We start from the raw sequence: 25,646 nt of genomic DNA, 5'->3' as shown, positions 1-25,646 counted from the left end.
AACCCACAGTTTTTCCATTTATCTAAACTTTAAGAGGGAGAAGTTGGCATGCAGTGCTAGATTAAACCTCTTTGTCTCCAATGGCTCCTATCAAGCGGGATCGTTGTGATGATTAGATGAGACACTACATGTATTTAGTATAAGGCCTGCATATAACAAATGATCAATTAATGTTCACCATTGTCACTCTTACTTCTGCTGTAATTATGGACCGTGTGGCAGAATTTTCCAAGCTCGGCACTGTAAACACTTCAGGCTGAATAATTCTTTGTTGTGAGGGCTGTCCTGTGCATTACAGGATGTTTGGCAGCATCCTTGATCTCTGCCTAATAATCCTAGGGGTCACTCCCCAGTTGTGAAAACCAAAAATGTCTCTAGGTATTGCTGAATGTCCCCTTGGGAGCCAAAATGTACCCCCCCAACCCTCCATTGAGGATGACTGCCTGGTGGTTTGCACTTTGGCTTTAGCTTTTTCTTTTTTTGGATCCCTTCCCTTTCGGGGGTCCCCTAATTCTAGCTGATGTTCTCGCACTCCATTTCATGTGTTGCTGTAAACTGTCTTTCCTCCTTTTTGGAATCAGGCAGGGTATAAATAAATAATGCCACAGACGTGTGGTCACTGGTGTCAGACACTGCTAGAGCCGGGACAGTGAGAGGCTGAGCAGAGGCTGTTGGGTTTGGCAGTTGGGTTCTGGCGGGTGACCTATGAGAGAGGAGTCAGGGTGGGGGCCAGGTTGGAAGGGATTAATGAGTGAGTGGGTGGTGAGGAAGTGGAGGTGGCCAGCATAGAGGACTCTTTCAAGAGCATTGGGGAATGACGGGAAAAAGAGTGATATAATGGTAGCCTGAGAAGAAAGCAGCCTGAGAGAGGTTCTTTTTAAATGAAAGGGTAGCCTTTAATCAAGAGCAAGGAGAAGTGAGAGTGCTGGATTGAAGAACCACAGCTGAAGCACCAACCCCAGAAGACACAGGGTGTAGAAGATCCAGTGAGGGAGAAGCGGGTGCTTATTCCTTTCAGGCAGGAAGGAATGGAAATAGTGCTATGAAATCACAAACACATTCTGAGGTAGAGGTGGTAGTGAAGGTTGAAGGGGCACATTTCTAATGACCTTGTACTCAGTGAAAGAGCAGGTCATTTCCTTGAGAAGGCTGAGTGGACTGGTTAGACAAAATCAGAATGGAAGATGCCCATAGTTTCTTGGTTTTAAGGTAAAACACCAAATCTTTCCCCCTCAACCTCTTTCCAAATTTAAGTATAAAGATGCATCTAAAACTTGATGTTTTTATTTAAGGTGGGACCATTTCTTTTTCTTGACAAACTATTTAAAAAATATGTGCATCTTTCAATTGAAGAGGTATTAGAATTGAGGAAATGTAGTAGTTGCCTAGTGATTCCAAATGTCTCCTGCTGGGGTGATAGCAAATCACAGTCCAGTCAGTTGTGATCATGGCATTTACTGTAGTGACCTTCCAGAGCCTGGGGACCTGCATGGAGAAGAAAGGAGGCTGGGGATTGGAGAGGGGAGTAAATATGAGTTATCAGTGCTTGTGCTGCATTGGCGGCAATGGAAGGATGTTTCCCCCTTTTCCGTCATTGAAAGAAACTCTGCTGTATAGGAATGGTCTACAACACCTGGGAGGTTTTTTTGTATTACAGCTCCTTATACATTAGCTTTGTGTCTTTGTCTCTTTGAAGTAAAGAGAAATAAGCTTCTCTGGCTCTTTCTGAGCTCACAGGGTCCATTGTTAATTTCACTGCTCTTTGCCCTTAGCATGACCATGCTTTGAGTTCCAGTGGCCTCTTTTAGCTGTGTATCTGTCGTAGACTGTACATTTTGGTTATTTACAACTTGCTGTTATTTTCCTGCTAAATTAAAAAAGCCCTGTGATGTCCTGTATTGTCTCTTTGGGAGGTATTGGGAAGGTATTTATAGTTAATATGACATTTTATGGAAATTATTGTCATTTAATAAGTATTCTAGTTAATATTCTATTTTAGGCTATTATTTTATGGAACCAAAAATGGCTTACAAATACAAAATGAAAGCTATTACCATGTTGTTTGCTGATTATATATATATCACAATAAAAATTATAATAAGGATTTTAATGACAAGACTGAGAAGTTTAACCTGTCCCTAAACCACACATGGTAGCATCCCATATTAGATGTAGTCATTTTAAGGTGTTCTAAAGGACTGAGAGAATAGATGAAGCTGTAGCAAAAACTCATGTCATTATAAATCAGACTTCCATGTAGTTTGGAATGTGACATAATTACCATGCTTTGCAGATTCTATATTCTTTAATTTATATGATACAAATGATAAATAACTAAGTCATATTTGTTCCCAAAATTACTTTTAGAATATCCTGAAGGATGGGATCCCTGGGTGGCGCAGCGGTTTGGCGCCTGCCTTTGGCCCAGGGCGCGATCCTGGAGACCCGGGATCGAGTCCCACATCGGGCTCCCGGTGCATGGAGCCTGCTTCTCCCTCTGCCTGTGTCTCTGCCTCTCTCTCTCTCTGTAACTATCGTAAATAAATAAAAATTAAAAAAAAAAAAAAAAAAAAAAAAAAGAATATCCTGAAGGATTTAGCCCAGTGAATTCCTTTATTTGTATGAACACTAATCTGTACTGTTTGCAGAGAAGATTTCTACCACAGTGTACAGTGATAATTAAAACTTATAATGACTATCCTAAGGAACTGGGAAGTTCTGAGAGACTTTCTAAGTTGTCTACAATTCAGAAATGTTTGGCAGAGTTTATTGTCTTTTCTTGTGTTTTCATTTGACTTTGATAAAGCAGATGCTCTTTTAAGTTCAATTATTAAAACATACTACTCTGAGTCAGGAGAGGCTAGGATCTGCTGCAATAACAAATCACTCCAAAGCTTCAATGGTTTAAAACAATAAAGTCTTATTTCAACACTGCCCAAGTAATTTCTATTGTACATTTTTATTTTAGCTTGGCAAGACATTATTCGTTATCCTTTAGAATTCAAAAATGCTCTTCAGAACCCTTCAAGAGATTTAGGATGATTGAGGGGCCACTATTTCTAATATTGTGCATTGCCATGCTAAAGGAGAGAGGGTCTTGCACCAGGAATCAGCTAGCATGTGAGTGACATATCACTTCCATTCCTGACTCCATGGGTAGAACGAGTCATATGTCCCCTGCTACCACAAAAGGGCCAGGAAATCCAATCCCACCATGTGATCCGAAGACAGACAGCTGTAAACATTTGAAAGCCACATTTTAAACAACTGTAATATTACTCTTTGAAAACTAAAAATAAAGTGTTGGTTTACTACACTGTACAAAGTATAGAATACTAAAAATGATTTGTCATTTTACTATAAGTCATCTGTATACTTATAAAAGATCACATGAGTGCAATGTGCAAGGTCTTCCTAAACAGAAACATACTATACAAATGTCACATGCACATTTGTAGGTATTTATGTCAAACAGTTAAACATGACATGCAGTTCTTTCCCAATGTCTGACATGAATCAAAATTCTTTTCCTGCTTCATGCATTTTTCCTACTTTTGGTTAATCTATAGATAATGTCTAGCATATTTATTATGCCTTAGACTACTTTATACTATTTTGTAGTATACTATTTTATACTATTATGTAGAACAGTAACTACTAGACAGAAGTTCCACATAGTTTTGCAAAACTCCAGTGCTACTTAGGTCTAAATTCATTTTTCCATAGTGGACATGTTTTTCTCTCATATATAGGTAGAAATAAGAGCATTTTACTTTTGTCATGTTGCCGCTGTTAGTTTCTTTGTGAACATATGTGAGCATTCATTCAAGCACTCTTATTTATTGAAGATATAGCATATTTCTATTGTATCTATTACTTGAATACTTTCAGCATTGTTCATTTAACTCTTTCTCATTTATTCTTTAACTAAACACAAATTTAAGATCTTCCCTCAGATGCAAACCTCTAGTTCCTAAGGAAATATCTAGTTGACTGATGAGTCTTTACAATTGATTATATTCAAAGACTGTTTAGGAAGTAGAAGCCATTAAAAGGAATTCCCAGGGAAAGTGTAGGGAGTCAGAGATGACATCAGGGAAAGGTCTCCAATTTCTTATTACTATTCAGCCAGATTTTACTGCAACCTAGTTAAGTTCCTGGTAAACGATAATGGAAATAATGATGCATATATTTGGGTGCAATCCAAAGGAATATCTCAGCACATTTGCTTGCAAAAAATAATTTGGCATTTAACTTAGCATGCTTTCATACTTTTTCAGAACTAATTTTTTGTTTTGCCTGTCACATATGTAATGCTGAATACATCTTTTTCTCCGTGATGGCAAATATATATTATAAAACTGAATGGCTCCTCTCCCTTCCCCCCCCCCTTTTTTTTCTATTTGTCTGACAGCGCTTCCCAACAGAGGACCATCTGATGATTCATAGGCACAAGCATGAAATGACTTTGAAGTTTCCCTCAATAAAAACAGACACTATGTTATCAGGTAAGGAGCCATCAGGCAAAAAGGCTTTGGGTAAACGGATCAGCTGCATGAGAGATAATTATTCTGCTTATGATAGGATGATTTCCATTGGCATATTCTGTGCCATGAAGATGTATATTTCTAAGGTACAGCAGAGACTTAAAATAATGGTAAGCAGAAATGTAATCAGCTAATGTGGTGTTCACTCAAATAACTGAAGAGCTGTGATTTCTCATTTTCAGGAATGTGAAATATTTATTGCTATGAAAGTTGGCTCCATATAAGTATTTTTAAAAATCACATACCTGTAATCACTCAAGCAAAACATCTTCATTGAGCATCTCTGATGGGTACTATACAGTTCTGAGTACTATGGGAGATGCAAAGATTGATATGATTCCTGTTCTTGAGAACATCATAATATAGTGTACATGTGAAAATATAGCTAAACTAGAGGATTATCTATGATATATTTCACATGAGTATTGTAAGGAAGATTCTATAGTGGCTTTAGTAGAAGGAGCTCTCTTGATCTCTCTCTCTCTCTCTCTGTTTTCACTGAGGTGACCATTGAATTTTTTTTTTTTAAAGAAACAGTATCTGCCTCATAAGTGGGAGGTTAAATGAGATGATATAGCATGGAGACATAGCAAGTGCTCAGAAATGTGAGTAGAAATAAATAACAATCCCAATGAACTCATCAAATAATTGCCATTCCTTCCCATTTTGATAGGTGGTGCAGTAAATTAAAACAGTGGGCAGGGCTCAGAGTGAGGAAATCTGAACTCTAGCATGGGCTTTGCCTCCTCCGGCCAGGTGACCTTGAGCCACGTTAGTGAATCCTTTTGGGCCTCAGTTTCTTTTTCCATAAAAGGGGAATGATTTTGTCTGCCAGTCTACTCCACAGTCTCACTGTGAAGATCCAATGAAAGAATGTAAGTCAAAGTGTTTCCTAAATCCTGGCGGGGTAATTGAAGCATTTCCTGTTACCCTTCTTAGGCTAGAGATATTTCACTAAAACCACTGTCTCCTTGGCATCATGAAAGAGATAATATGCCCATAAACATGCTTTAAATGATATCAGAAGAGAAACTGACTGCCCTGGCAGGCCTAGCTCATATAACTTAGCATTTCTATGGCACTTAAATTTTACAAGTATTTTATTATCCCTATTATTAGTAGATCGTCTAAGAGTTTTATCAGGCAGGTTATTATTACAACTCATATTTTACTGATAGAGAAGAAGGGTCCTATGGAGATGGAGCAGCTTTTCCAGGCTTACCACACAGGGCAAAGATGAGGGTCCTTGATGGTGCGGTCCAGCTCCCTGATGGACATGGCTGCAGCATTCTCACACTTCACCACTTGATATGCACGATTGCGTACTTCTGGTGCCAGAGCCATGCAACATGTCTTCACAAACTTGCCAGGGACTTGTTGATAGTACAGATGTGTTGTGGTTTAGAAGAATTCTGTTTCAAAGGCAGCCTCTTTGCCTTCACTGCCACCTACCACCTCTCTCTCAGCCTATTTGCTTGAATTGAAATAGTTGGTTCTTCAGAAATAGTTTTATCTTTCCTTGAATCTAGAAACAGAGATACAGAAACTTCAATCTGTAAGAATTACCAAGGCCTGGAAGGGTTAGGAAGGATAGTCTGTTCTTTGGTTTATTATGTTGTATCATTTATTAGGTCGTATAACTTCATAGTTAAAAGATGAGCATATCTATGCAAGTAGCAGGACTGTAGACCTTGCAGTTCTCAACATTTAAATGTATGAGTTCTCCTTTTGTTTTCCTGAAATAGAATTCTGAAAATAGGTTCCTTGGTGGTAGGAGAGTGGGAGGTAGGTGTTAAATTATGTGGAGATATTACTGCTTAGTGGTAAGTACCAGGTAGTATCTTTCAGGTACAAGGAGCCCCATCCAAAGGTCTGAAAAAAAAAAAAAAAGAATTAAGGATGTGTAAACACTTATATATGTTGCCTATAAACAGGTTTTTGATCAAGCTCTTGTAGTTTTTCAGTTGTTCTTACCAGATCTTTGTTAGCTTGAGGCCATTGCTGCCAATAATTGGCAGTGTCAGGTGGAAAATTGTTGAGAGGAAAGTCTCTCTAATTTTTATTATGTCAAACTTAGAGTAAGAAAATGAAGGGAGAAATAAATATGAGGGAAAATACCATGAATAAAATATTGGCATATTTTCTTCTTCCTTATGGCTTATGTTGAAGCTAATATGAGGCCATTTTATACTCCAAGTGAAATTAGTTGCTACATTTTTACACTTGCTACCCACATTGCATGCTTGTAGTGTCATTGAATTTTCTTGCTGGAACAGAAACAGAGCTATTCAGTCCAGCTCATTACTTTGCATTTAGAGGACTGAGGTCTACTATATGTCATAGGCTAGTGTTGTCTACACTACATTGTAATAGGCTGTCTTTTGGGTATTTTTACTTTGTTAATTTTTTTCTAAGAAAGACTTCAATGTATTTATCTCAAACCTCATATTACTTTTAGCATATCAGATTGTGATTGCAAGTATGACTGAAGTTTTACTTATCATATATCTTGATTTATTTAGATTTGAATTATCAAAGGCTCTAAAATCTACTAAAGTATTTATTAGAATTTTATTTCTGAATGTCCTTATTTTGTGGCCTCTCTTAAGGATGAATGATTTCATACAGCTTGAGGTAAAGTAACATAAACAATAAAAATAGCAGAAATTAAATCTAAAGTCAGCAAGCATAAGCCAGGACAAAAATCTTCAAGTCCCTCTTGGGCCACTTTTTTTGCAAGCAATATTCAGTTATACAAAATTTCATTTAAATGAATTTGAATTTGACACATATGAAGAGGAAGTATGGTAGGTGTGTTCATTACTAATTTCAGGATATCTTGTTAACTTGTATTTTGGAAAATCACTTTGTCCTATATTAATTGCAAATATTCAAGTCAGGGAAATTATTAAGATGCCATAGATATGCTTTTTGAAGTTAAGAGTCCAAAGATTTTAAGATCTAAAATAATTTCCTAGCTTTGCCATAAAGTCCATTTTATTTATACCAGGTACAATTTACTACTCAAAATGATTGTAAATGATCTTTGACATGCCATAAGGCAGAGTAGTAAAAGTGACAGTCATGATGTTTTATTAAGATGAGTCTGCTCTTATGGGTTGACAGTAAACATAAAACCTCATTCTAAAGGGACAGTGCTAGTTGGAACATGAATGGGGTTGTGATGGTGGATTCTGAGCCCCTCCCACCTTGGTCCTTCCATTCTTCTTTGGTCCATGTGGATCATTTCCAGAGTCCTGATATGATGATGGACTTGAGTCATTCCCTTCAGCTGTTCTTGCTGTGATTGAAGATAATTTCATGGTGAGGGAAGTTTTGAAGTTTGGTGAAGTGCCAAGTTTGAAATGGGAACTTATTGAGGACAATATACTTTCACACACAGATTGCAAAATTATCAGCTCTTATGTGACAAAAGATATATTTGGTTTGAAAATTATTTTAGTATTAGAGCTAAAGAGTACGGTGTTTAGGTCTGTTTTAATGGTATTATGGTTAGGTATTCAGGAATTCCCACATCTTGCCCTGTCAAAATCCCTACCCCCACTTATTTAGAGTTCCCAGGTTCTGTACAGGAAAAAAACAGAGCGGGAATCAAGTGAAGTTTTATTTATAGCCAGACAAGCGAATAATCCAAATGAGAAGTATGTTCACATATCCATGTGTGTATGTGTGTGTGTGTGTATGTTTGTGTGTGTGTGGTAGAAATATTGACCTAGAAGATGATGGATTTTGCTTTATGAAAAGGAAGTGAAGCTCAAGAGTGTTGCAGACCTAATCAACATTTCAAGTGGGAAGCCTGAAAAAGAGATGCATGAAACCATACCTTCAAATGCCTAATAATCCACATCAGATATCACAGCCCAATTAATGCCAAAAGCAACTTGAATGTGCTTGGAGGGAAATGAGGACAGGCACCAGCTGAGGTGTGGGAAGAGGGGCCGAAGTTGCCCTTCCACTCCCACTTATTCATCCATTCAACAAATACTTATCAAGTGTCTGCAAAGATCCTCTTGTGCTAGGTGCCAGGGATGCCCCACTGACCAAGACAGATGGGGTCCCTCTTCCATGGAACTTACAATACTCTGCTGGGGGTGAGGAGGTAGAGAGATAATCTACAACACCTCTTCTTCATCCCCCCATTAATAAACAAGAACGAGTGCTCTGATGAAGATGAAGCATGACAATGTGAAACAAGTGGCCAGCAAGCTGCTAAAGGAGGTCAAGAAGGGCCCCTCTGCATTAGTGGCATTTCAGCCAAGATCTGATGCTCAGCACTGTGGGCTCAAGCGTCCTTTCTCCCTGTCTTCTGAATATGGTGAGACTGAAAGTGGTGACACCACACCACCAGATGTGATGCAGCTGACACACAGAAGAAAGTTGAGAGAGACTGGGTTCGTCATCCCATCTTCCTATTCCTGTCGGATGGCAGAGCATCTACCACCAAGTGACAATATAGCCCCTCTCAGAACCCAGTTGTGTCCCTGGAGTAAGTCTAGAATCAGGCACTGTCTCTAGTTCCAGGCTCTAAACCTAATTCTCACCATGGAGAAAGCAAAAATGTTGTTCAATGGAGTAGAACATTTATCTTTAAGAGATTGATCATGATTAATCAGATAATTGTAGAACCCTGATCCATTGCTCATGGCTGTTAGCTACTAAATAATCTATGGACATTTTTTTAATTTTTAAAAATCATTTTTAATTTTTTTAGAGAGAGACGGTAAGGAGGGACAGGGGGAGAAGGAGGGAGAGAATCTCAAGCAGGCTCCACACTCAGCATGGAACCCAACACAGGGCTTGATCTCATAACCTGGAATCATAACCTGAGTGAAACCTAGTTGGATGATTAACCAATATACAACCAGCCAATTCATCCAGCCAGCCTGGAGAGCCACCCAGGCACCCGAATTCATGGGCATTTTAAAGGGGAAGTCAGAGAAAAGGTGATATATCTCATTCTACATTCTTTTTGGATTGAACTACTATGTTAAAAAAAAAAACAAATAAGAAAATAAATCTCTCTCTCTTTCTCTCTCTCTCTCTCTCACACACAGACACACACACACATATACAAGGAACATACCTCCTCTTCCATTGATGGTAAAGGTATATAGTGACTTCTCACTATTGAAATTAATCAGGTCTTTATGGAACAGAGGATGGTGGAAATGGCTCGCACTGGAGGGCAGCATGATAATAACATAGCTACCATCTATTGCCTTATCTTATGCCTATAATTATAGCTCCTGCTTTACATACATTATGTCATTTAACCCTGGCCACTCTTTGCATACAAAGAAACAAGATTGAGAGGATAAGCAGTTTGTCCAAAGTTCCTGTCTGTCTATAATTTTCTCATTGTACATGTAGATTTGATGACCTACATGCACTAAGAATGTGTTTTGGTGTTAGATTTATATTTGGATATACATCTATGAACTGCTTTTATTTATATTATTGGCTTATTTCTTCAATAGTCATCAAATGGATAAAACAGTCAAAAGTTTTTAGGAGATTATACTGACACATTAGCATCTAGAGGAATAAAGACTGTGTTCTTAAATCAGATTTTTCCCTCTGTTATGACAAGTGGCAGTCAGCATTTATAGGAGTTGTCAGCTTCTCATTCATGTTTCTAGCTGGTCAAGCAAGATTCAATTTTGAATAATTCACCTGAACACCTCAGAGGTCTTGATCTGTAGTACTCTTTATATATGAAAAACTGGCTTCCAGTCTGTTCTGTCTGGAAACCAAACCAATCCCTTTCGACAAGGAACTCAGGCAACTGGTGACTAAGTGGAAATGTGAAGCTTTAGCTTCCACTGTTCAAGGCGGGGCTTGATAAGAAACCTCTCGTATCCCCTCAGTTCACCTAGCCTGCAGAGACATGATCTCTGTTAATAACCCTTTCCACCAGCTCAGCTCCTCTAACATGAACTGAGGCTTGATTACTGTTGGAACACTCTGGTTAGGCCATGGCTAACAATGAGTAGGTATGGATTATTTACTTGGTTAATTTAAATCTGAATCTGTGTCTTCTGGAGCCATGTGTATTGAAATGCCATTGTCAGAGCATTTTCTAGTTGACTCAAGACCTTCCTAAGGGCATCCAGTCCACTAGCTCTCTGCCTTGACAATAAATAGATTGTAGCATTCAATTCCAGAGTCTCATGTCTCAGGGACCTGGATCATCCACACTGTAGTCAACCATGAAGCATTCCACAACTATTGTGTAAAAACCAGAGTTGCCTTCGTTTGTCCCATGGAAGCACTGCCTCTTGGGACAGATGCAGGGAAATAGTAACAACAGTGTTATGGAGAGGACCCTATTGCTCCTATTGTGTATTCACGCTCAATAAAAGGCACATTTATTGTAGAGAAGCCTAAAATTTCATGGAATTCAGTCAGTTGTTACTGATTGTTGCTCTTATAAAGGATTGTGTATTTTAAAATTCATTTAATATAGACTCTCTTAATTAAGACTTTATTAAAATTTACACAGAAATAGGAACTGTGTAAGAGTATTTTGAAGAAAGCATATGCTGAAAAATTCACCGGATAAATGTAACTATAAAAAGAATATTAGGGATCCCTGGGTGGCGCAGCGGTTTGGCGCCTGCCTTTGGCCCAGGGCGCGATCCTGGAGACCCGGGATCGAATCCCACGTCGGGCTCCTGGTGCATGGAGCCTGCTTCTCCCTCTGCCTATGTCTCTGCCTCTCTCTCTATCTCTCTGTGTGACTATCATAAATAAATAAAAATTAAAAAAAAAAAAAAGAATATTAAAACTGTCCGAGAAAAATGCCTTTTCTGAGAACCCCAACTCTTAACTAAAATAGATATGCTAATTCCAATACATTTCTCTATTGATTTAAGCAGCATTCTTGAGGAATTCCATTAAGCTGCATTTTGTTGGTTGAATCTGAGTCATGCAAATAATAAAAATGCATTACCTTTAAAAAATACCCTATAATTAGAATGGTCACTAATTCAAACTGATCTTTCTTATAACTGGTCTGAATTACTGGGACTTTTATAGTATTCCTAGCCACTGTCAATTTAATACAAAATGATGTAAAATTACTTCACATAGTTCTTTAGTGATAGCATAGTTTGAGAATATTAGACCAGAAAGAAAATTTTGCTTAGGAAGTTTACATCCTTCTTCTGTGGTATATCATGGGAACCCTGCTTTTACTTTTTTTTTTTTTTTTAATTGATGACTTGTCGCCTTGCCTTTTTATCATTGAAAAAAATGAAACATAGACAACCATGTAACTCAAATGCAGCTCTGAAACCGAATAAGGTAGCAACCTATTATTAAATATAGAGCAGACTAAACACTTTTTAAAAGAAGAATCAGATTTCAGGCTTTAGTTTTGTGCTTGTCACTTAGCCTTTGGAGTAATCATACTTGCTGGGGCTGAAGCACTTGATGCTAGGCAGACTGTGGACTGATTGAAAAACTTAGTGAGTTTTTTCCCCTCATAGTTGTAGCTATATACTTGTTGTCCTTCCCAGATGTAGTGGGGTTGCAGGATTTCCTGTCGTATAGCTGATGGGTGAATTTCTAAATCATAATGTCAAGCTTGTGGCACTATTTCAGGTAGATTTACAAGTAGAATCTCTGCATGGCAAGAATCCTCTACCTAGCTATTTACAGAGGCAGTAATTCTATGAAGTGGAACTCCTTTTTCAAGGAACAGACTCACCATTCCAGGAAGGGGCCCAGATATTGAAATATGACAGACCTTACCAAGAATTTTTTTAATCCCTTTTGGTGCCAGTCTTTCTTGTCCAAGGAGTAAAGAAATCCTAAGGACATGTAAGACAGGTAGAAGTGGTTAAGTTACTTTGCTTGCACTGGTCCTCACTATCTGGGTGTGCTGAGAAGCTGATGTGCTCTTTGCAAACTCCCTGTGAGAAAGTAACATGCAGATGTTTATTCAGGGACAATTCAGATTTGCAAAGGGTAATAACAACAAAATGCTTTTGACTCAAGTAAAGCCCAACTCAAAAGTTATTTAACTTTTAGTTTAGTTTGAGATTTGGGGTTCTTTCTCACATTCAGATGCTCCTCACTCAAATGGAAACACTGAAAGAAAGGTGAGCAGAAGTCCTCCAGCAATCATCTCAGCTCTGAGTTCCCACTGGAACAAGTTCCTGTAAGTGATTAGAGTGTGGCCTGTTACTACTGAACACATCTTAGATAATATCCACCAGTGGAGAACCAACCACTATTATTCATGATATAGAAACTGCTGCTGCCATAGCCGGTGCATGCCCTTGGTTCTAAAGAAGGTGTGGTTTATCAGAATTTTAATTTATGGCCATGGATATTACTCACCTACTTCAGGTCTCATTTCAGCTGGAATGGTTATTTGACAAAGCATTCATGTGGCTGAGAAACTGACTCTTTTATTTAAGCTGCGGATAGATTTAGCTGCCCCTTTTTGAAGGTTTGCACATTTCCTGGCTTACTTGGAACTGGTACCATGTGGGATCAAAGACAGCCAGAGACCCTGTATTAATTCTATAAATGTTAAAATAAAAGTTAAGCTCCATTTTCTGGTTCCTGTTGTAACTGGAAAGAATAGCTCATTCACAAGAAGAAAATGAATTAAAAATTAGGAACAGTGTGCCTTATCTCTTCCAAATGTGGATATAGATATTTGTTTTGCTTTTCCCTCATTATATCATACAGCAAAGAAAGACATTTAGTAACAATGCTGTAGCCTCCATCTGGGTCTTCTGCTCTAGGGATAGGAGGGAACCAACTCTTTTTAGGGCCCATGTCTCCCCTTGCTTCACACTTCTTGTTTCCCTGTTGCTGCAGAGAGGCTCATGATGGAGGACATTGTCTTGTTCTATCCCTGCGCCATGTTCTTTCCACCTCCTTTACTGATGTATGTGTGTGTGTATACATGTGCTGGACTCTGGGGATAATTTTGCTGAGAGAAGACAGAAGACATTTCTCAATTTTGCCTGGGGCTTGGCCTCCAAATGCCAGTCTGAATTTGATTTGATGGCCCATCTCATGAACTATTCTCTCTACCTGGGATCATGACCCTCAACTTATAAATCTCCAATAGAGAAATATAGAGGAAGAGAAGAAAAATTAAAACCTGGCAAACTAAATTCCTCCTGGTGACAAGTGGTCTAATATTTCAGTTCTGTCTTGTGTTGTTTTTTTCAGGCTTTTTAGTCACAAAATGACCCAAAAGATAATAGAAAAGTCTGTAGGATTGTAACATGGTCCTATTATATTAGGGGTGTAAATAATTCCAAGATATTTTAAAAGAACCAAGGACAGTTAGGATTGTCAATTACCAATACCATCATGTGACTCAATTTCTAAATGGGGCCTGGGGCGAGTTTAAGTTTTCTCATAAGTAAAAGGGGGAAAATAATTTTTACCAAATGTGGTTGGTGTGAAAACTAATGAGATAGTGCATCATACAAAGCCTTAGCACTATGCCTGACATGGAATAAGCACTCAATAAATGGAAGAATATGTACACACACACACACACACACTCACACACACATCCCTTTATTTCCACTGTCAGGTCTTGTATATTTATACCTTCTTTTCAGGAAACTTCTTCTTCTATCTCTTTAGCCTTTACCTCTGGCCTAATTTCTAGTGTGTAGCCAGCTGTTGCTGATGTTCCCATTAAGCTGTCCTTTAAATGGTCATGTTTCTTTGACCTACTGACAGTGACTTTTGAAGAGAACCCATTATGGTGGTGATTTTAGGATTCACAGAATCATGTAACTTTAGAATTTTATTTGAAACATGAGGAATATGAGGTCCAGAAAATATAGGTAATTTCCCCCAAATCACACAATTTTTAAGTCTAGTTTTCTAGGTTGTCAGCGTTGTCTTTTACACATGTGACAACATCCTTCAGACCTGGAGGAAGCATTTATTATTTATTTATTTATTTATTTATTTATTTATTTATTTATTACATTTAAAATTCTTTTTTTTTATTTTTTAAATTTATTTTTTATTGGTGTTCAATTTGCCAACATATAGAATAACATCCAGTGCTCATCCCATCAAGTGCCCCCCTCAGTGCCCATCACCCAGTCATCCCCAACCCCCGCCCACCTCCCTTTCTACCACCCCTTGTTCGTTTCCCAGAGTTAGGAGTCTCTCATGTTCTGTCTCCCTCTCTGATATTTCCCATTCACATTTTCTCCTTTCCCCTTTATTACCTTTCACTATTTTTTATATTCCCCAAATGAATGAGACCATATAATGTTTGTTCTTCTCCGATTGACTTATTTCACTCAGCATAATACCCTCCAGTTCCATCCACATCGAAGCAAATGGTGGGTATTTGTCATTTCTAATGGCTGAGTAATATTCCATTGTATACATACACCACATCTTCTTTATCCATTCACCTGTCGATGGACACCGAGGCTCCTTCCACAGTTTGGCTATTGTGGACATTGCTGCCATTAACATCGGGGAAAGTATAGCATTTAGATTGAGAAGGGGTTATGTCTGAAGGTAAAAGAGGACTTAATAGTGATAAAATGTTTACAAATTGTGACCTTGTGCAAGATACCTATCTCTCCATTTCTAAAATAATGTGCACCTTCCTACCTCACAGGGTCCTGTGAGATCTAGATTATAGACAGTGTGGGTGAAAATGTTTGAAAACTGCAAAATGCTCATAAATACTAATTTTATCCTTTATAAGCGCATAACACACTGTATGTATGTATATGTGTTCCAATATACATATACATGTTATGTATATATTGGGACATAGGTGTATATGTGTTAATCTTAATAAATTAATGTGCTAATAAAACCATTTTCAATCAAACTCAACTTTTGCATGACTTTTATCTGTAATGTCTGATTTATGACCACCTGTTGTGGGCTTTCTGTGTACTGCAAAGAGAATTCAGTATCTTGGAGGTTGGGCTAAGAAGGAGAAAGAATGCAGAGGGGGATTTTTGCTGCATTGAAATCCAAGTCAACCAGTTGCTTAACAGGTAGAAAAGCCCCTTGCCATAGAGAATCAGGAGACCTTGCCTTAGAAAGGCTGAATATATGGGGATATCAAGCTATTTTCAGCTTCATGAATATTAAGCTATTTCTTTGAATCTCTATGGATAGTTTACTGGGATCAACTGCTCTGTGTATGAATTAGAAAAGTAAATATGATTCTAGTTTCTTGTCATATAGGAATTTATAAAGAGCATGCAGAAATGGCACGTTCGTTTCAACTTGAGGGCACTCTTCAGTTGACTGGTGGTGAGGTAGGTGTTAGAGAACTGTACCGAAAGAGATTTGGGGACTGAGTATAGGTCAAGGTGGACAAGTGTCATTCATTATCAAACTAACAGGGTGTGCTGTGTAGCTTGGGCGGGAATAATACAGTACATATTGGAAATGGCACCAGGGCCTTGGTTATACTCCTGGTATCATCACACATACCTGGGAGACCTTGAATAAGACTCTTAATCACTCAGTACTTCTATTTTCCTCATTTGCAAAATAATAGCATGGCCATCTTCTGTTTCTGAAAAAGGGACAGTTTACAGTTTTATTCATGTCAACTTCAGTATTCCTTTGCCAAGGAAGATGACTGTCCTTAGTGATTACAAAGGTGTAATTCTACCCTATTTACCTTAATAGGATCTTGTGAGATCTAGACTATATAGCATGTATGTAAAAACATTTTGTAAACTGCAAAGACTATATAAATATTAAGCCATAAATAGTGGCTTCAGAGCCTCTAGTTTTCTAAGTAGTATACTCGCTAGACAGTCAAGAATATGAAAGAAATTCTATTCCTTTTAAAGAGTTTTCTCAGAACATTCCTTTGGCTATAGCAAAGGAAAATAAAATTAATAATTATATTTTTAATGGATGAAAGCTGAATGTGTTTGACTTGGAACCTTTCATCATCCTCTGTGACTCTCAAAATAAGAGAGAATTGCTGTATTTTCCTTTTCCATTAAGAGAAAGGAATTAGCATGCTTGTTTGTTTCTTTTTGTTTGATATAAACATTTACAAAACGTTTTTTTCCTCCCAGCCCCCTGAAATCGAGCTTAATATTGGCTTAGCAGATTTTTTGGCCTGATTTTAGCTTAATCATTTCTTTCCAGTTTTTTTTTTTTTTTAAAGATTTTATTTATTTATTCATGAGAGACACACACACACAGAGAGAGAGGCAGAGACACAGGCAGAGGGAGAAGCAGGCTCCATGCAGGGAGCCTGACGTGGGACTCGATCCCGGGTCTCCAGGATCACGCCCTGGGCCTAAGGCAGGCGCCAAACCGCTGAGCCACCCAGGCGTCCCCCTTTCCAGTTTTTTAAAAAAGTCATTCCACACATTTTGATGTGTATTCAAATGATAGGGCCCCCATAAAGTAGATGATAGAATATTTGGAAAGAAGTTTGGAAAACTGTCACCTATGCAGCCTGCTACCCATTGTATTCCTCCTGCGAGATGTGTGGTTTTATTTTCTTCCATATTGTAATTTCATTTAAAAGGATGGAAGATTATGGATGACCAGTTGGCATCTTAATTAAGACGAGGGGAGGGGATTAGTGAATTGAGCTCATGCTTGCCCCTGGCTTTTAAGGAAAAGAATCCATGTATGATCACTTGGTCTCTGTTTTCAGATCAGACTCCGACCCCAACAAGATTCCTGAAGAACTGCGAGGAAGTGGGGCTCTTCAATGAGCTGGACTGCTCCCTCGAACATGAGTTCAGGAAGGCTCAGGAGGAGGAGAGCAGCAAGCGGGTAGGTTTGCTTGAATGGACACCTTGACAGGTGCCTCCTCTAACCTTCGTTAGAATCTTCTGTGTGGAAACTTAGATGGCACTGCAGATTGTGTGGATGTGGCCCTAAAATAGTATTTCATCCATTTGCAAGTATTTGTCTAATGCTTTTTTTTTTTTTAAAGATGAATCCCTGATTGTGGTATAATCCGTCATGGGAAAAACAGACCTCTGAAATAGGAAATTCAAGCAACAGAACAAAACAAAACACCAAAACCAAAAACAACACCTTATTCTTGGACCTTGAGTTGGATAAACTCACAGACTTTCTGTGTTCAAAACTATTGTTTTACTTTGCTAAATACTTAGTAGGAAGCCTTACATGGGCATTGTATGCAGAAGACAAGAGTCCAAGAATAATTGTAGCAGTAGGAGAGGGGGTTTCATCTGATTTTGTCCCAGGTTCTCATTGTCTGATTTCCATAATCTTCCCGGTAGACCTCACCAGTTTCTATTACTTCCCAGTCGTATTATTGAACATCTGTTGTTGTTGAGACAAATGGTTTAAATATACATGTGGGTTATTTGTTCTTACAAATGTAGAAAACCCAGTTTATGAATGCCTCCAGAATATATTCAGTTTCTCGTAATGTTGTGGTTGCATTTTAAAAATCACTTTACAAGATTAAGGAAAGGAAATGGGGTCACAAGTAAATGTGATAATGAAGCTCTTTAGCATTTTTTCGCTGTTGCGATAGAGCATTATTGAATGCCCACAATGTACTAAACAACAAATTAGACACATTCCATGAGAAGAGACTTAAAATATGGAAGTTGGTTGAAAGGAAGGGCTGACTAGGTTGTAATGGATTCTGAAGTTCCAGCTGTTCTATCCGGAGAAGACATTTTAAAAGGCTCTGATATTTCAAGACCTTCGAATCCTCCTCTACGTGAAATTATAATAATCCCCCTCCACCAGATTTTTCATGTCACATTCTCACATTAAAATAATCAAGGGCTTGCCTCAAGTCTGTACTGCTTTAGAAAAAAATCATGATAATTGGCAAAGGATACAAGAAAGGTATAAAATCTCAATCAACTCCTTTGTGTATAATTAATTTATCATTCATCCTTGACACAACCACTTCTTCCACCCCTCAAGTGACATGAAAGGCTTTTTTTTTCCTTTTTAAACTAATATTTAATACTTATTTGCCAGGCACTGTTCTGAACACTTAAAAATTTAACTCAAAAAAAGGCTTGCATTCTAAATTTCACCTAAAATGAAAATAACAAGGGTAAAGAAGAACCAAAAAGTCAAGTAAATTTCCTCTTTGAGTTATAAATTTAGCTTTCCTGATAGATGTGGCATATGTGAAAAACTGAGGAGTTAAGTTTGTTCATTCCTCAAGATAGTCAAGGTGGACTTCTTATATTAAACTGAACTGTAAGAAAAGGATATGCTGGTTTGTATTGGTTTATATTGTCTTCATTTTTGATAGAATGGTTTTAATCAAAGTATGTGCCCTTGATTTTCCTACAGACATTTACCAAGGACAGCTTTAGGAAGCCCATGGCAAGGGTGTGGTTTTAAATGTTCTTCTTTACATAGTATTCATGATCTCTTATATGAAGCCTCATGGGAGGAAATTCTTGCAGATCCGAATTCTAGGAAATTGTTTGCTTCCCCTAAGGAACTGCAGTATTTTCTCCATGTGGACATGAGAATCATGCAACTGGTTCTATTTCTCGTTTCACTTTGCTCAGTTAACAGAAAGCCAAGTTTACTGCTTAACTTTGAGAACTTTTTAGAACACTGTGATGAACATATTTTACTTCCCCTGAGACTAGACTTTCGCTTCTAGTTTATATTTCCTCTGGTCCTGATTTTTTTTATTAAAAAAAAAACATTTTTACACTGTACATTTTTTTGTGAATTGCTTTTGAGTCATTGTGGGTTGAGAAAGAGTATAAATAAACTTTATAAATTAAAATAATTAGGTAAGCAGAGTGGAGAAAGAAGATATTCTAGTTGAAGAAATATGTATTTTCAATACATATTTAAAATATTTTTTTAAAGTGTCTTTGAATGTTGCTTTAATTTTTTAATTTTAGTTAGCATACAGTGAATATTTGTTTCTGGAGTAGAATTCAGTGATTCATTACTTACATACAATACCCAGTGCTCATCACAAGTGCCCTCCTTAATGCCCATCACCCATCTAGCCCACCCACACCCACTTCTCTCCATTAACCCTCAGTTTGTTCTCTATCATTACAACCTCTTATGGTTTGTTTCCCTGTCTCCTTTTTTTCTTTTCCCCCTTCCCACATATTCATCTGTTTCCTTTCTTAAATTCCACATATGACTAGGATCATATGGTATCTGTCTTTCTCTGAGTGACTTATTTCACTTAGCATAATACATTCTGGCTTCATTCACATTGTTGCAAATGGCAAGATTTCATTCTTTTTGATGGCTGAGTAATATTCCTACACATACACACACAGGCACATACACACACATATTTCCTTTATCCATTCATCAGTCAATGGACATTTGGGCTCTCACCATAGTTTGGCTATTGTTGATAATGCTGCTATAAACATCAGGGTGCATATACCCCTTTGAATCTGTATTTTTATATAGTTTGGGTAAATACCTAGTAGTGAAATTGCTGGATGGTAGGGTAGTTCTAATTTTGACTTTTGGGGGGAACTTCCATACTGTTCTACAGAAGGGATGCACTAGTTTGCGTTCCCACCAACAATATATGAGGGTTCTCCTTTCTCCACATCCTCGCCAACATCTGTTGTTTCTTGTGTAAATTTTAGCCTGAATGTTGCTTTTAGCCATGTGCTGGCTTTGTGATGGATATTTGGGTGGGGGAACCTAAAGCCAGCTTCCCTCATGGTTTTGGGGTGGGTATCTTAGGAGATTACCTTCTTAAACCCCAGCTTGCATGCACTGAAAGTTGGATAGCATTCAGCCTCCTGAGGTATCCTCTTCCCTTGCCTCTTTCAAACCAGAGTAGCCAAATCCAGCTGGGGTGGCCTTGGCTTCTTGAGACCTAATGCTCAGTGACTTATCCAGCAATCAAATGGGCTGTGTTGGTGGCTTCTGCATAGCATTTCTTTGGAAGCCACAGGTGGGTAAATGAAAGGTAAGACTCCAATCTACCAGTATACTTTTATCCAAACTTTTGACCACATTTCTCCAACTATCAATATCCGTGGCACACTGCCACCCCTCAGCTCCTGCTTCATTTATTCATCCCCTACTTAGAAAGTAGGAATATAAGCTCTTATTCAATGTATCCCAATGCATATATAGAATGAGGACAGGCTAGAGGTAGGTCATAACAATGGAAAAAGACCTAGTATCTATCAATATTATATATACTGAAGACAACACATTCCACAGTTACCTCAACCTTCCATGGAAGTATAAGCTCATGGTTTCAAAACTCTTTAATAAGAGATGTTTTTCCCTTGGAAAAGCATCCATCACTAGCAGGTATCACAAATCTCATTTTGCCCATGGCTCAGAAGTCAGACTAGTCCATGTCCTGAAACAGGTGAGAAACTTGTGTTCAGAATTTATTCAATCAGTAAATATTTTTGAGTGCTCATCATATGCCAGGCACTGTCTGAGTCACTGATGAATATACCATAACTAAAGTTAATTAAAAACAAAACCCTACTTTCAGGTAGCTTACCTCTCATGGGTAAGACAAACAGTAAGCAAGTAAAAACCATAAAACATATAACATGTCAGAAGGTGGTAAGTGTCCTAGTAGAGAAGGAGCAGAGGTAGTTTTGGGGGTGATCAGGGAGGATGCACTGGTGAGTGGACACGCAGCACAGACTGAAGCTCTGCTTCAGAGCAGGCATGTATTGGGGAAAATTGTGTCCCAAGTGGAGAGAATATAAGTGCAAAACCCTGAGGCTAGAGGATGCTCTGTGCATCAGCGAAATCACAAAGAGGAGGGTATGTAATAGTGCTAAAGAGTGGGCATAGGAGAGCAGATTCCAGAAGGCCTGCAGCCTTCAGATTTTACTCCAAGTGAAATGGCGAACCATTAACAGATTCAAGCAGAGGAGTGATAGGATCTGACTTATATATTAGAAAGTTCACTTTGGTTGCTGAGTTGAAAGTAAATTGTTAGGGGGCAGTAGCAGAGAGAGACCAGTTCAGGAGGCAAATGGAAGAATCTAGATTGACAATTATGGCAGATAGGTCCAAGATGGAGATGGAGGGGGTGGTTACATTCTGGTTCTATTTTGAAGATAGAGCCAACAGGATTTGCTGAAGAATTATCTATCTATCTATCTATCTATCTGGGGAGTAATAGAAAGGATGGAATCAAGAGTGAATCAGGTATTTGGCCTAAGCAACTAGAAGGATGGAGTTACCTGTGGGAAGATCAGGTTTGAGGGGTGAACTGTGGAGACTGTTTTTTGACTTACGTGGTGATATTGAATAGGCACATGGATATAGTGGTCTGTAATTCCAGGAGAGGTAACCCATCTGGAGATATAAATTTGGGAGTCCCTGGCATATAGGTGGTGTTTAGATACATGAGACTTGATGGAATCACCCAGGTCAGGAATGAATGAAGATGAAGTTGAAAAGAGGTCTGAGCATGGAACTTGTCAGGCTCCATCAGAACCTCCAAGAAAGAATATTCAGTTCTCTTCCACCACCAGAGATGACACAGAAGACTCTGAGGTGTGAAGAATCAAGTCAAGGGTAGGGACGCCGGTAGTAATGCCAAATAGACTCCAGTGGTCAGTAGTCAGCATGCCCTATTTCATGTTCCACATCAGAGAAGAAAACAAAAACAAAAGCAAAAAAGATTTTTAAAAAGAGAAAAAGGGGAAGGTGAACTGACCTTTAACATTTGATTTTTTTTTTAATTGAAGGTATAATGCTTGCCTAGGAAGTGGGATATAGCTTCATCATATGATAGCAGTTGTGTGGGAGTGTGTCTGTGTGTCTGATTGTGTCTGTGTCTGTGTAAGAAAGGAAGGGCAGTTGAGAGGACTAGGAATGAACTCCTTTGTCTTGCTGAGAGAAATATAACATTACAGCCTAACGTGGTTAAGAACCCTGAAGATGAAAAGCACGGTGTGTAAGTGCTGAGTGTTGCTCTTCTCCCATAGGACCTAAATTTGACTCATTATGCTGATGGAGCAATAGCAAATGAGGACATTTCCATGCTCTAGAATTCCTACCCAAATGATGAAAAGTGCAGTCTATTCCCAGAGGGTACCGACTGTTGAACACATGGGAACAAGGGACAAGCTACAATCTTAAGATCTTGGATCCCAGCTCAACAGGAGTCACGGAACAGGGCATGGCCAGGTCAGCCTCAGCTCAGAAAAGTAGGCTGCTCCATCTGATTAAATTCTGTACCTGGAAATCATGTTACTCGACACCACCAGTTACTCAGGGGGAGAGGGTGCCGGGAGGGAGGCCCTCTGCCTTCATACACAGTCTAGTTCTGTCAGGCCTTAGCTGGCACAGCTGCCCTCTGGGGAAGGCGTGAGTGATGTTGAAATGGGAAAGAAAAGATGGAAAAGATAGGGAGTGGAGCAAACTTGCAACAGCTGCTCTGTTAGCATGTTGCTTCTATGACATTGGCTCGTGTAAAACAGTCCCTCCCTCTTGCAGAAGTCTGGAGAAAAAGAATCTCTGAAACTTAAACTTAGTTTCATTCTGATTTTGAAAATGTCATCATGTTTGCTAAATCCTAGGAGATGAAACGATGAAACTGGTTTTGATCTTGGCGTGTTTTGTTTTGTTTTGTTTTTAATCAGCATGACTGAAAGGAAACACCCACTAGCAATGCTAGAAGAGATAACAATCTATTTATTCCCCCATCCCAATGACTGGAAAACCTAACTTTTATCTTATAAGCATTACTTTTGTCCTCCCATCACAGGACACGACAAATGTAAAACTTTTCAGCTTTCTCCTTATAGGTTTACATTATGCCCTCAGCCTGAGTAGACTCTGACACTGGAAGAGAAGTTAGCTTGGTCTTTGCATCCCACTCAGGGGAATGACTAAATCAGTGGAAAAGACCAGAAGTATTTCATGTGTTTTAGTTTCTGGGATTTAGGGTTAATGTTCACTGCCACATAGAGTTCACTGGCACAAATGTCAATGAATCAAATGTGATCTGACGTTCTGCCTCGATTTTAAAATGGAGTGGGAAATAAAAACACATAGGATTTTTTGAGGGGGGCTCCTGGATAGCTCAGTTGGTTAAGTGCCTAGCTCTTGGTTTTGGCTCAGGTTATGATCTCAAGTCCCTGAGATCAAGCCCCGCATTGGGCTCTGCTCAGAGGGAAATTTGCCTGAGGGTTCTCTCTTTCCCTCTACCCCCCAACCCTCTCTTTCTCTCTAATAGTAAATAAATAAATCATTAAAAAAACAAAAAACCTCATAGGGTTTTTTGTTTTATTAAAATTTTTTTTTTGATGGAAAGTCAGGGTTTCTTCCAGATGGCAAAATGCATTGTCTATTGCCTTGCAAAAAATGAGCACCTACTATTAAGTATATTTGATGTGGATGATGAGAGGAGGCCCACGGTTTGGGGGAATACTGACCCAGAGGGGTACCAGGTCACCTCTTCCCTCGGAAAATTTGTATATTTGTATAATTTGGCCTGAAATGGATGAGTCCTCACAACCTAACTTTCTCACTGAGGGGAAAAAACGTTATCTCTTAAAGCAGAGGATCGAATCTCTAAAGCTAAATTGTTTGGCAGTTCATGGCTCTGCCTTCAGCCAGTGTACAAATCCAAATTATAAGGGGTAGTGGCAATGGTGGGAATTGCGGATAAATGTCTCAGCCTCTGAGTGGCAGGTTTTATTGTTCTCTGAGTTCAGTATTAAACATTTAAGTTTTCTTGTCATAGGTCTTCTTGATATTTGCTATCCCATGACATATGTCCTGGCTAGATAGAGGTCTTTGCCTGACATCTTTTGGAGAACTGATCACAAGGCTTCCAGAGGCTAAAGTTTGAATGAGAGCATTTGCACTCATTCCATGCTGTGACGGGTGTTCTTATAGCAGGTACTTATGTTTCCACTTTAAGCCACAGGGTGGAAGAGATTGGGAGACCCAGACCCCATTTAAGATATAGCAGGAAGATTACTAGAAGAGAACTCAGCATTGATTTTGAGAACTGCTATTTGTGTTGGGAATATTGCAATATAAAATAGCATTTTCTTGGGCCAGTATTTCCTGTTTGGCTGTGATTGGGTACAGAAATGATCAATGTACTTATATATTCATGAAGCATATTCAGACCCACATATGACACTGAGCATGTTATTAATGATGATTTGACTTTGGTCCCTTTAATTCACAAGGATTAATTATAGGTGGTTATATCAGTAGTATGTTCTCCATTGAAATGCAGGGGAATAAACTCTCAAGAGAGATGGAGTATTGATAGGCCCTCACTGCAGAGGGCCAGCGGTAGGGCTTTTCTCCTACCTCTCTGTTTTATCTCTACCTCCTTGTCTGTTGGCTGTATCCACTCCTATGTGGTTTCTCTCTACACCTTCTCTTCAGAAAACTCATAAGATTTTGATACCATAACAGTCAACTCCTCTGGACAATTCCTTCAACTATAAATGTAGTCTTCAGACTTGACTATTAGGCTCCGATTTCCAGCTGCTACCCACATTCCCATCTAATACACTTCTGCTACTTCCACCTGCCCCCAGACTGCTCAGAGCTCCTGTGCAAACTTGCAGCCAGGTCAGAGGCACGTGTCACACAAAGCAGGAGTCAGCTCTGCCTTCCCACCCTCCTTTGCCCCCTTCACCAGGTCCCAGCAACTTCCTAAGGAAAGAGACCTCCTATCTTCCATCATCATTTCCTACCGGGTTATTGGTGTGGATTCCAAGATTATTTTTGACTGCTAACTTAACTTGAATGAAATACCTAGCATTAAGTCTTGCAAAATTAAATGCATTTTTTAATACATAAAAACTAACCAAATATTTACAAGTCAAAAAAAAATTAGTTCTCGAAGCTCTTTTACTTCTGGCTGTGGTTAAGTCCAGAGTTCCTCCAGAAATTGCCATTATTAAAAGGTAGAGAGGTTGGTGTGGGATGTCCTCGGTACAAAGAGTAGTGCACTGGGAGCTTTTAAACATCATCTTGATTGAATGACATTGTATGCATGGAATGCTTCTAGAAGGACCAAAGCAGAGATGGGGAAGCCCTGAAACTATGAAAAAAGGACACCAAAAATAGCCCAAAACACAGTGGAGCCTTGAAGCTCCCCAGGCACCA

At 38.8% G+C, this 25,646-nt stretch overlaps 1 protein-coding gene across 6 annotated transcripts in view; it reads left to right on the top strand.

Moving 5' to 3' along the window:
• Nucleotides 1-25,646, top strand: part of CREB5 (cAMP responsive element binding protein 5) — a 494,841-nt gene that overhangs the window by 163,477 nt on the left and 305,718 nt on the right. For all 6 annotated transcript variants that reach the window (XM_077856412.1, XM_077856413.1, XM_077856414.1 and 3 more), the window contains 2 exons: nt 4,415-4,508; nt 17,227-17,348. In XM_077856412.1, coding sequence (XP_077712538.1) covers nt 4,415-4,508; nt 17,227-17,348 — 216 coding nt within the window. The remainder of the gene's footprint in view (nt 1-4,414; nt 4,509-17,226; nt 17,349-25,646) is intronic.

This window comes from Canis aureus, chromosome 18, assembly GCF_053574225.1.
Source record: "Canis aureus isolate CA01 chromosome 18, VMU_Caureus_v.1.0, whole genome shotgun sequence".
In the NCBI taxonomy this organism is placed as follows: domain Eukaryota; kingdom Metazoa; phylum Chordata; class Mammalia; order Carnivora; family Canidae; genus Canis; species Canis aureus.
The sequence above is the reverse complement of the archived record's forward strand: the minus strand, read 5'-3'. Positions and strand labels throughout refer to the sequence as shown.